The sequence below is a fragment of the Castor canadensis genome, chromosome 8 (genome assembly GCF_047511655.1).
Source record: "Castor canadensis chromosome 8, mCasCan1.hap1v2, whole genome shotgun sequence".
In the NCBI taxonomy this organism is placed as follows: Eukaryota; Metazoa; Chordata; class Mammalia; order Rodentia; family Castoridae; genus Castor; species Castor canadensis.
Genome location: NC_133393.1, coordinates 140133688 through 140146084, shown reverse-complemented (window position 1 = coordinate 140146084; position 12397 = coordinate 140133688). Strand labels below are relative to the sequence as shown.

Genomic DNA, 12397 nt, shown 5'->3' with positions numbered 1-12397 from the left:
AGACCCTGCCAGCTGTCCGAACTGAAACAGGCTGTAGCTGAAATGCATTGGTTTTTTGTTCTTTTGTTTATTCTTCATTTCTTTTTCTGGAAGCGTTAAGTCTACTGCAACCCAATAATCTGAGTCAGCTTCATAAAAATGTTTTGCTGGCTCATGTAGTGTAATAAAAATAGAACATTTTTAAACATAAAATTTTAGATGTCTGAAGTCTTTTTAAAAACACCCATCTCTATACCCTCAGACAACATACAGCTGCAGAGAGGAGCAGCAGGGGCTTTCAATAGGGCCACCACCACTCCCTGATGCCTTCCACCTGGCTCTGCTCATTCATTTTATCATCACTCTGGTCTATCCCAGCATTTGAATTTGGAAACCTAGCCTGGTTAAGTTCTGGGCAAGATAACTACTTCCATCTTTTTGTTCTTCTCAGATAAAAGAACCCAACACTGGAATGTTCTCCTCACTCAATCAATCTTCAACCAACATGTATTGAGTGTTTACTAGGGGCCAAGCAGTGCATACACAAATGTGACTGAGGTCTGGGTTCTGCCCTCAAGGGACTCACAGCATATGACAGGAGATGGCCCAATGCAGTCTGATGCTATATTTGAAAAGAAAGTTTTATTGGAACACAGTCATGTAAATTTACTTACATATTGTCTAAGACTGATTTTGCATTACCAAGGCAGGGCTGAGTAATTGGGACAGAGACCATTTGACCTGGTCTTTATGGAAGACCATCCAGCCCCTGTGTTAGAGGAGGATAGATACATTTCTGAGTTTTTAGAGCTGAAGCAGGAGGAAGGACTGGGAATGACTGGTGGGGATACGGCAGACTCTTGGGCTCTGTGGAGATGGTCTGATGGGACTTGATGGTTCTAGATTCATATCACATAATAATATGCAACTATGAAAGGCACTGCAACTTATTTTTAAAGGTACCCCTTTCTCTAGAACATTTGTAACCCCAAATGGGTAAAAGCCATGGGAAGTGGTGTGGACCTCTGGCCAGGTGCCTTTATGTAGGGCACTACCTGCATAGCTGTACATAGAAGCCCTGCCGAAAGTGACCAGGATGCCAATGGGCAGACACAGAAGGAGCTATTGAGGGAGCCATGCAGCCAGAGGCTAAGCAGAGAACTCTGATCAGTTGGCATCCATCTGTGAATCTTTTGGGGTCAAGTGACCCACTTGCTTAGCCATGGGGAGCCTTGGCCACCTCAGTTGTGACATGAAGACGATACAGCACCTAGTTTCTCAGGGACATTGAAGGAATCAAATGAGACAGTGCAGCATGTGATCCTTGGGGTAGTGCCTGGCATCTTGTGGGCTTTCAAAGATTCCAACTCTCATTGTACAAAGGGTGAGGTGCTTGTACCAATGAGGAACACACAGATAAAGATGCAAGTCTCCAGGGCAGGCCATAATTAGAGGGGTCCAGGACTATACCATAACAATGTCATCAGTGCAAGATAACTGTTGATGATGCCAAATGAATTTCCATATAAAGAAATTCCATGGGATTTCAGAGGAAGAAGAAGGGGATAAAACCAATGTTTACTGAGGGTTCATTAACAGTAGGCACTGAGATAGAGGGTGTTATTTAATCCTCACAGGAGAAGAAAGATGAGGCTCAGAGAAGTTAGGTGACTTGCCCAAAATCACACAGTTAGCTAAGTAACCAGACCCAGACTCCATATGACTTTAGAATTTACCTTCTTGACACCATGTCATCCTCAGTGGTATGGGCTTTGTGGGTCAAGTAAGGCTCCACAGAGGGGTAGGATCGATAATAATAACCTTAGTGAAGGCAATGGGTTGAGTGCTATTCGACTAAGGAGATTGTGGCCATCAAAAATGTAAGAGGTAATTTTATGGTTTTTTTTTTTTAAAGTACTTTAGTATTTTGGAAAGCCAAGATTGGAAAAGAAAAATACCCTGGATAAATGATAGCTTATATGAAGTCATGGTTTCCCATGACTTCAATCACTTGCTAAAAAATGTTATGATTCTTATTGCCTCTTGGCGTTACTCAGGGCTGCTGGATCTTTGCAGACTTACAAATAGCTTATCTTTTCTCAAAAGAAATAGTTGACCTTTTCTGTAACTTAAGAAAAAAGGAGACTCTAAGTGCCAAGCAAGAACAATCCCAATAATTAAAATGCAATTAGTTAATTATTTCTCCCCCAATCTTTCATATTCTAAAAGTTTCCAATGTGCCCTAAATTCTTTCATTTTAAATGAAGATCCTAAAATAGTAACTGAAAATTATAGGGTAGCTTACAAGTCTATTTCCCATTCTTTTTTCCCCTTCTATTTCATACCTTTGAATACTGTTGAATTGGGACTTAGAAGAAAATGGAAATCTCAGAATATTTTGTTCTAGTCTTTTTTTTTCTCTTAGGGTCTTCTGTGTGCCTTCTTTTTAGGGTACCATAATGCAGAGCGGGGAGTAAACAGTGATACATGACCAATTGCCTCCCTCCTAGTCCTTCATTTTGGATTCTCAATGCCAGGGTGCTCATGTGTTATTTAGGTGTTTCCACACTCGAAAGAGATAACATGTGACCATGCTGGACTGCGGGCCTGCTGCAGAAAGCAGGCTGAGGAAATGGATGCTGAGACTGATGAATGAACACAGCCTTAAATGGTTTTGAAATAAAGGTGATGTTGCTTTTATACCAAGGCTAAGTATTTTTTAAATTTCCCCCAAACAATAGCATGCAGGAAGCTTAACAATACAGGGGGAAGGGATGTCACCTGTGTGGGCAGGTGGACGTGTTACCTTGTCGATGATGTGTATCAATCCATTTGTGGCTGCGTTGTCACCATCAATGATGGATGCCCCTTCAATTGTGATATTCTGCAAATGCAAACCACAGAGGAAGGTGAATCTTCACAGAGTACATACAGGCAGTGAATTGTTTCTGAGTTTTCCACCTTTTGAGCAGCTGTTTTTGGGGCTATGATCCACAGTGAGAGATACCTTGAATTGTAACTCATTAGACGTCACATACACACACACACACACACACACACACACACACACACACACACAATGAAATAGTTTTTCCTACTATGTGGGAGGTACTCTGATCATCAATTGGTTCCACTCTCTTCTGTTTCATTGAAAAGGTGCTGGCTGAGGCTCATTAAAGTGAGCCTGCAGTTTGAAAGCATCCTGTGTTATTGATTGAACTGTGTCTTCCCAACCCCACAATTCCTATTTGAAGTCCTAAACCTCAGGACCTCAGCTTGCGACCTTATTTGGAGACAGGGTCTTTACAGAGGTGACCAAGTTAAAATGAGGACATGAGGCTGGCTCTAATCCAATATGAATGGTATCCTTATAAGTATGGGAAAATCACAGATGGCTATAGAAGGAGGACTCTGTGTGGTCAATCACAGGCTAAAGAGACAGGCCTGGAATGGCTCTTCCTTCACAGCCCTCAGGAGAAATTGCCAACACCTTGGACTTCAGGCTGGAAGAACTATGAGAAAATAAATTTTTGTTGTTTAAGCCCCAGTCAGTGGTCCTTTTTTATAGCATCCCCAGAAAACTAGTACAGAGAATAACTGATTTCCTGGTCATATTCTAGCCACTTTTCAGGATTATTAATTACATGAGGAACAGGGCTAAAGGAAATCCCTGCCACCCACCCATCCAGCCACCAGCCAAGAACAACCATCCCCTACTCTCTCAGGTTTCCTGTTCTCTTCTCCCCACCATGGCCTTTATCTGAAATTCCTTCTGGGGACCCTGGGTGAGGAAGATTTGCCTCGCCTTGAGTGGCTCTCAAGTTTCATGAGCAGAGGCATTTCTGGCTACTTCTCACATCTATTTTGGTTAAAGGGAGATGTTTATATCAGATATAGGAATAAACTTATAAAAATGTGTCTGTGATGGGTAACTCCTTTAGTTCAAGGTCTTGATTGATTAATCTAGAGAGCCTGGGGAATACGCCTGCCCAGGATGGGAGTTTAGTTAACATTGTGACAAGAATCGGTGGCTTACCCACCACTGATGAATGGATTAAGAAAATGTGGTATCTATACACAATGGAATTCTATGCAGCCATGAAGAAGAACAAAATGTTATCATTTGCTAGTAAATGGATGGAATTGGAGAACATCATTCTGAGTGAGGTTAGCCTGGCCCAAAAGACCAAAAATCATATGTTCTCCCTAATATGTGGACATTAGATCAAGGGCAAACACAACAAGGGGATTGGACTATGAGCACATGATAAAAGCAAGAGCACACAAGGAAGGGGTGAGGATAGGTAAGACACCTAAAAAACTAGCTAGCATTTGTTGCCCTTAACGCAGAGAAACTAAAGCAGATACCTTAAAGCAACTGAGGCCAATAGGAAAAGGGGACCAGGAACTAGAGAGAAGGTTAGATCAAAAAGAATTAACCTAGAAGGTAACACCCACGCACAGGAAATCAATGTGAGTCAATGCCCTGTATAGCTATCCTTATCTCAACCAGCAAAAACCCTTGTTCCTTCCTATTATTGCTTATACTCTCTCTTCAACAAAATTAGATAAGGGCAAAATAGTTTCTGCTGGGTATTGAGGGAGTGGAGGGGAGAGGGAGGGGGCAGAGTGGGTGGTTAGGGAGGGAGTGGGGGCAGGGGGGAGAAATGAACCAAGCCTTGTATGCACATATGAATAATAAAAGAAAAATGAAAAAAAAAATCAGTGGCTTAAAACACCAATGAATTAGCATGACAATAGTAACCATTCACATGGGTACATACTTAATGAGTACATCCCATAGGTGCACATGGAACATCATGTACTCATTAAGTATGTAATTTTAAAAATTCATTTAAAAATAGTTGTATATATTTATGTGGTTCAGTTTAATGTTTTACTACACATTGTGTACATTGTGTAATGATCAATTCAGGATATTTAAGCTATCTATCATCTCAATTATTTGTCATTTCTTTGTGATGAATCCACTCCTTTAGCTATTTGGTTTAGATGCTGTAATACTGTGATCCTTCTGTGTAGTAGTAACCAGATCCAATTCCTCCTAGCTGACTCTGTTCTTATACTCTTTAGCCTACCTCATATTTTTATTAAAAAATCTCTGACAATAACGTGAGTGTCACCAGAATTATCCAAATACACAACAATATCCATGGGACCCTGTGTGAGTGTTTTCTGCTTTCTAAAACGGGTCATTCCACGAGCCAGATATATTTAGGGTCCCTCGGTGCTCACACTGCTGAGCAGGAAGGTAGGAATGTTTTCCAGTTGTGATTCTCAGACTTTTTTGACTATGGTGTGTGAGCCACAGATGTAGCAGTTCTCACTCTATGGTGGAGACTCATTCTCATCTCGTGTAATTCACAGAAGATCTTTAACACTGCCACATGCAGCCAGGCAGCTAGACTTCCATGTGGGTTTTAAGGGTGAACCCTCAGCACTGAGACCTGTGCTTGTCCACCGCAGGTACTCAATGCACACTTGTGGCTAGCTCAACTTACTTTAAATTTGAGTTATCTGTAATGACTCTGTTAGTAGGTGACTAGTAACCAGTTAGTTAACTTGAAACCAAAATAAAAGTTGTGCACTACACATATTTTACCCTTCCTGGATCAGTCTATAGTGTCACTGCTGTCACCTAGTGTGTGTGTGTGTGTGTGTGTGTGTGTGTGTGTGCGATGCTAATTGTGGAAACCGGGTGATGCCCATATGGGGGTTCCAGTCCCTCTATTTTTACACATATTTGGGAGTTTCCATACTACAAAGAATTAAAAAGTGCAACATGAACAAAGGCGCCATGTTTCAACTAGACAGCTGGGTGGCAGGACCGTCTTACCCCATTTGCCTTGTCCAGGTGAAGGAAGATGCCCTGCAATGATGTTGCTAGCGTGTCAGAAGATGTCAGGGTCTGCAGGTCTGCCACCCCATAGGTGCCGAGCAGCGTGTGATACCTACAATGCCAGGCCATAGGGTTACAACTAAATGTTAGTGTGCAAGACAGTAACACTGTGGCATCAGGAGAATAGCGTTGGAGCCAGACTGCCAAATTCAAAATTCAAATATCCCTGCAGTTAGCAGCCTTAGCTGGAGTTATTAACCACCCAGAGCCTCCATTTCCACATTTGTAAATAGCAATAATTATAACACCTACCTCTTAGGGGTGTTGGGAAGGTTAACTGAGTTACACATAAAGCAGAGAGCAGTGCTTGGTCCGCAGTCAGCTGTCAACAGGTTCTAACTCTCTCTGGGGATGGGGGATCTAGGACATGCTCCAGCCCATGGATTTTGAAGGACCACATGGATCCCTCCCCACACTGAACTTCAGAGCTATGCTCACACGGAATGCCGGTCAGAAGTCACGGAGAATAAAATAAGTGACACCTACTTTATTAGGGCTGGAATATTGCTCTGTGACAACCAAAAGTTCTTCTCATCTTGGTCCATGTCCTCAATAGCTTGCTGGGAAGGCACGAGGACAGTGAGATTCAAGGTGGTGGACAGCATGGGTTGTAGAGAGGCATTCTGAATCACAGGAGGAAAATAAAGTGACCCGACTCACGGCGGGACGGACAGGCTGGCTTAAATGCTTGGCAGAGACAACAGTTTCCCATGTGATGTAAATCCAGGGACCCTGGGAAGATTCTAGGGTCTCCTTTTCCCCAGTCCATACTCTGGTCACTGCCCGATGCCTCATACTTTTTCATGAGACTCATTCTTTTTATTTAAATGTGTGAGCATTTTCAAAATTTCATGATTAGGTCACACTTGGGGTCATTATAAGTCCACACTCTAGTCTAAATGAAGAGTCATAGAAATAGTCTTGATGGGGTTGTGTGTGCATGTGTGTATGCACACACAAAGGACCACGTGAATTCTTCGATGTTATTAGAGTGAGGATGGTGAGGAGATTGCAGGAACAATTTCAGTGAGAGAGAGCCTGTAGGCCTGGAATCAAACTTAACCCACACTTAACTTTGCCTAGGGAGCCACTCCTTGGTGGAAGCAGTGCATGTTATGCTTAAGATTTGGATCGCCAGGATAAAACAAAACCCTAGACCCTGGTTTGTAGCTTTTGCTGATTTCTCTTGTGAAAATGCTTCCATCAGGGCTACCAAGGTGAGAGTATTGGAAGTGAAGTTGGGGACAATGAGCCCAATCAGCTGTAGAGGGCTAGCGAGAGTGGGGTTAACACACCGATGGGCAAGTGTGTGCATGCATGGTGGCTAGGGTGGAAATCAGCATGCTCAAGCAAGGCTCCGCCCTTCTGAGGATCTGAGGTGCTATAGGAAGCAACGGGGAGCTGTCCGGGAGCGGGTGCTGACCAGGTGGCCCTATTTAAAGGGAGTAAATTATTTGTCATCATGGCCACTGGGCCAGATGCCTTGGTCCATTCAGTCAAAGAGGACAGAGACCCAGACAACTGGGCAGGGTGGGGATTGGATTCTTTATTATAATACCTCCCAGGGGTGTTAGCTGAGAGCTAAGCTAACCTCAATTATCCCAGGTGGCACTATAAATTAGAATCTAATGTGGTAAATTACAACATGAATTGTGTTAACTTAAAAAAAGAAAAAATAAAAGACCTGTGGGCTCAAGTGGTAGAGTGCCTGCCTAGCAAGCACAAAGTCCTGAGTTTAAATCCCAGTACTGTCAAAACAAAACAAAACACCTGTGTTGAAGGGTGACGCTGTCCATATATATTTGATCTGACTGAAAAATCTGCCCATCCCAGTTTGTCCTGGACCAGAAGTTCTCGGCCCTTGTTGTATGGTAGTATCACTGGTCAGTGTTTTAGAATACACAGATGCCCAGGGCAAACCTCTGACCTATCACATCAGAGTCTGGGGGTGGGGGTGGCCCTGGCAAGACTGTAGAAAAATGGTCCCTGAGAGTCTAAACTGCAGTCAGGCTGAGAACTTCTGACCAGGGCAGGACCCCCTCCTACCCTCCCAGCTGCATTTCCAGTTTTATTTTATGTACATTCCAACTTTCTAACATTCTGCAGGTTGCCAATTTAAACTGCCATGAAAGTACTCACGTTTATCCATTGGTTAAACACAGCTGCTTCGGAGAGGAATGACAATTCCTTATTCATTTCATGTACGGAAGGAGGGAGAGACAGAGAGAACACAGAGAAGGGACAGAGAGAGCACCGTCACTGGGCATTTCTGGGCAGCCTGCACTTCGCCATACTGGCTGCCCTGAGTGTGTGCCCCCAGCTCACTGAATTTCAGTTGCACATTTGTTTCACACTCCAGAGGCTCAATTATCCTCTATATGGCGGTGAAGAATTAATTCTAGCAACTTCAAATGCCGACAACAATCTGAATGAAGTTCTTTCAAGTCAGAATTTAGTTTGTGAGAACACAGCCCTAAGAAGGGACACAGCTCAGTGAACAGCCCCCACTCAGAGCCAATGTGGAGTAGCGGCTTGGCGCATGGACACAAACCACCAGAATTTTCATTCTGGCTTACCCGTGTCCTATTTTGCCAGCTAAGTTACTTTGTGGACCTCAGTTTTCCTCATCTGTAAAGTGGCAATAAAAAAGCTACAGCTCGTAGAGTTGATGTGAGAAACGGAGGAGTTAAAGTTCTTAAAATGAACTGGCTCACTGTGCAATTTGTTAATTCATGAACAAATATAAGGAGCCACCACAGTGGACATAGGAAGGATACAGGATATGGAGGGAGAAGGTGGCCTCTGCTAGTCGTTTTGGGGAAGTAAAGATTGGAAAAGATAACCAACATTGTCAGTCAGAAGGTGTGACAGAGTTTTTTTTTAAAAGCTCTAAGACTTTGTGTTAAAAAAAGACTGGGTTCAATTTTTGGGTTTGCCATTTACTAGCTGTGTGACCTTGGAAAAGTCACTTAACCTCTATGAGAACACAGGGCCTTGTGTGAAAATTGAACACAATGAGGCTTTCCTCTTGGCATTATGAGAATTAAGTGCATTAATGTGTACAACAGCATCTAAAACTATTAAACAGTAATAATATGATATCATAAAAGATATCATATGATATTTTTTATCTTTGTGATCAGTTGAAATTATTAAATAAATTGGTAAATCCATGTTAAAAAGTGAAACAAATAAATGAGCACAGAGGTGAGATGCTTGAGATGTCCCTTAAAGGGGTTAGGTTGAGGGAGCAGAGGACCTAAATTGGACCCCAACTGATGGCAGAAAGGCCAGAGTCTGGTCCGGGGCAGAGGGACATTGCCAGGCATGGGCCCAGGGCAATGGCAGCCAAGCTGGAGGGGAGGTTGTTTGGAGAACAGGTGAGTGGAGCTGGAGGGCCAGGCCGAGGACTCAGACCTCAGCTTGTTTTCCCTGGAGGGCAGGGACATTGTGGAAGCTGAATTTGGGGTTTTAGGGGATGTGGCACTAGGACCGTGCTGAGATGTGGGGGTCAGGGAGCTGCTGGGCCTAACACGGTGAGTGGAAGATGAGTGGAAGCTAAATGCATGTGATGCCCCATGCCTGGGTGAGCACTGGAGCGTGGCTGTCAAGTTGGGAGGCTGCACCCCAAACCAAACGTTCAGTGGAGAGGAGAGGGGGAGCAAAAATGGAGTGCTGAGAAAATTCATCCATTTACTTTATTTCTCATCTTGAGAAATATTTATAAGCAACGGGAGTAACATAGGGTCAAGATGAAGATCTTCCCCGAGCTTGCTGCAGTGCTGGGGAGACAGAGACTTGTATGGGGAGTGATGATGGATAGAAAACTCCATCACATTCTATGGAGTACTCCATGCACTTAGATCTACTGACCCCAGGCAAGTTTGCTTAGCCTCTCAGTTTCCTCACCTGTAAAATGGGCATAATATACCACCAACCCTGGAGGGTTGTTGTGAGGGTTCACTGAGATTCTGTAGCATAGTAAGGAAGATGCCTGGCACAGGAGAGTGCTCACTTCATGCGCACACATGCTCACACATACCTCCTGATAGAGGCAAGCCCAGTGTATTTTGGGTACCTATGGGAGGCACCCAACCCACACAGAGGATCCCAGACAGCCAGAGGCCAGTTAGTTGGTCATTTGGGAAGTTTGAGTAACAGGTGGATGGGAAAACAAGAGATGTCAGGACTACTTAGCATACGGAAGGTGCCAAATGAAAGTTAGCTCCCCGTAGCCTGTGGGAATGAGGGACTCACAGAGCGCACATGGTGCACATGGCGTGTGTGAGACGCAGCTGGCTTCAAGCAAAATCTCCTGCAGCAAATGGCGTGTGGATGGAGTGAGTCTGAGGCTTCTTAGCTCAGAGCCTCACTGTCCTTCCAGGCGTGGCCTCTGTCACTCGCATTTGAGGTCCTTGTGAGTGACTTACCATGGCTGCGTTTCCATAACACAGGAGACCATCTCCTTCATAGCCCTCTTGACACACACACCTCCAGACACCAGAAGAAGCAAACTCACAGGTTGCCTGAGAAAACCAAGGAAGGAAATGACTTGTTTCCTAAGGAAAGTGTTAGATCTGAGTTACGTCTGTGAGTCAACAGGCCCCATGTAGGGTAAGAACTGCAAACTCAGGGCTGAAAGATGGTGGAATCCTTCAGTGTTGCTATCTGAGGTTCTGTCTGCAGCTCTTATTTAATCAGAACTGAAGTCTTTCATTTCATCCCTGCCACATCTAGCAACTGAAAAAATACAAGACACACAGACTTGAGTGTAGAGTATGTTTTAGTGTAGCTTGTCTCATGAAATACCGTATCCATACTTCTGCTAAAAACTTACTGATTATGTATCTGAAATTCAAATTCAGTGGGGTGTTCTGTATTTTATCTGGTAACCTTAGGTTGGTTCTTCAAAGCTCTAAAATGGTGTTAGCTGTTATAGTGTGGATATGAATTATTCCCCCAAAGGCTCGTGTGTTGGGGGCTTGTTCCCCAATGCATCATGTGAAAAGATGGGTTTTGGGGAAGTGATTGGATCACGAGAACTCTGACTTTATGAATGGATTAATCCACTGATGGATTCATAAATTAATAGTGTTATTGGAAACTTTGAGAGGGTGGCCTATGGAGGGAAGTAGGTCTCTGGGGACACATCTTGTCTATGGTCCCTTCCTCTCTGTCTCCTGTCTGCCATCAGGTGAGCACTTTGCTCCACCTGATCTGCTTTGCCTCATCTCCCATGGGCCCAGAGGCAATGCAGTGGAGGGACCGTTTCCTCTGAAACCATGAGCCAAAATAAATTCTTCTTCCCTTAAGCTGTTTTCTTGGGTATTTTGTGACTGTGACAAAAATAACCAATAACCTAACTTCCTTTCTTTCTCAAGTATCTTGTTTAGTAATGAAAAACAGTCAAGTAAACTCACCAGTGGGTGACATTTCCCGGTTTGCTCCAAGCATGAAATTATTGGTTCACAGTCAACCCCGTTTCCTCGAAACCCTTTCTTGCACTCACATTCGTTCTATGAGTTCAAGAACACAGAGAACATTAGGAAAGCCAGTGCTTCCCACGCCTGGCCCGCGCATGCCCTAGAGCAAACAGGAAACCATGGTCGTCCAGCTGTCCTAGAGAATGGTGCTGGCGTCTCTTGCTTGTTATATTTCACCTTCCATGGCAGTTAGCCTACTCACTTTATATTAGAGTTTCCAATCTGATAGTTCCTTGGTACTTTCTTTTCAAATTGTTATTATTGGTGGTGGTACTGGGGTTTGAACTCAGGGCTTTGCACTTGTTAGGAAAGTGCTCTACCACTTGAGCCACAACTCCAGCTCCTTTTGCTCAGTTATTTTGGAGATAGGGTCTTGCTTTTTTGCCCAGGCTAGCCTGGATCCTTGATCCTCCCGATCTATGCCTCTCACATAGCTTGGGATGACAGGTGGTCAACACTGTGCCAAGCTATTGCTTGAGATGAGGTTTTGCTAATTTTTTGCCTGGGCTGGTCTTGAACTGTGATCCTCTCTATCTCAGCCTCCCAAGTAGCTAGGATTATAGATGTGAACTACTGGGGCCTGGCTTCTTTTTGAATTTTTGACCCCAGAAGGGTATAAAGAGGTAGTCTCAGAGTAAACAAATCCTACAGAGTGTCACATTGGGAATGTTAGTCCCTGTACCTAAGACAGAAATGTTAAGCAACCACGAAGATCCACTTGGTGGAGCTCCACACCTGAGGCCACTGCCATCCAGAGGCATTCTGCTCAGTTTAGAGGAGGCTTCCCTCCGAGCAGGTGACTTTGGTAAGGTATCACGCCTGCAGAGATAAGTCACAGCACATTGTTCAGTGGGTGGACAGCACCTCTGTGCAACCAGAATGTGTTCCTTCTAGTGTGAACCGCGGGGTTCACACTGGTAAGCAGGGTACAGGGTAGGCTTCATTTCACCCTACTTCCCCATGGGCTATGCACGTGGTGCTGTCCATAAACTAAACCACAGAAGCAGAGGTTTAG

At 44.0% G+C, this 12397-nt stretch overlaps 1 protein-coding gene across 1 annotated transcript in view; it reads right to left on the bottom strand.

The window, feature by feature from the left end:
* The window catches only part of Stab2 (stabilin 2), a 164865-nt gene that overhangs the window by 74638 nt on the left and 77830 nt on the right, over positions 1 to 12397 (bottom strand). Inside the window, exons 26-31 of the mRNA XM_074084259.1 lie at positions 11320 to 11415; positions 10330 to 10425; positions 8039 to 8086; positions 6386 to 6522; positions 5837 to 5951; positions 2786 to 2863 (exon numbers count right to left, since the gene is read on the bottom strand). Coding sequence (XP_073940360.1) covers positions 2786 to 2863; positions 5837 to 5951; positions 6386 to 6522; positions 8039 to 8086; positions 10330 to 10425; positions 11320 to 11415 — 570 coding nt within the window. The remainder of the gene's footprint in view (positions 1 to 2785; positions 2864 to 5836; positions 5952 to 6385; positions 6523 to 8038; positions 8087 to 10329; positions 10426 to 11319; positions 11416 to 12397) is intronic.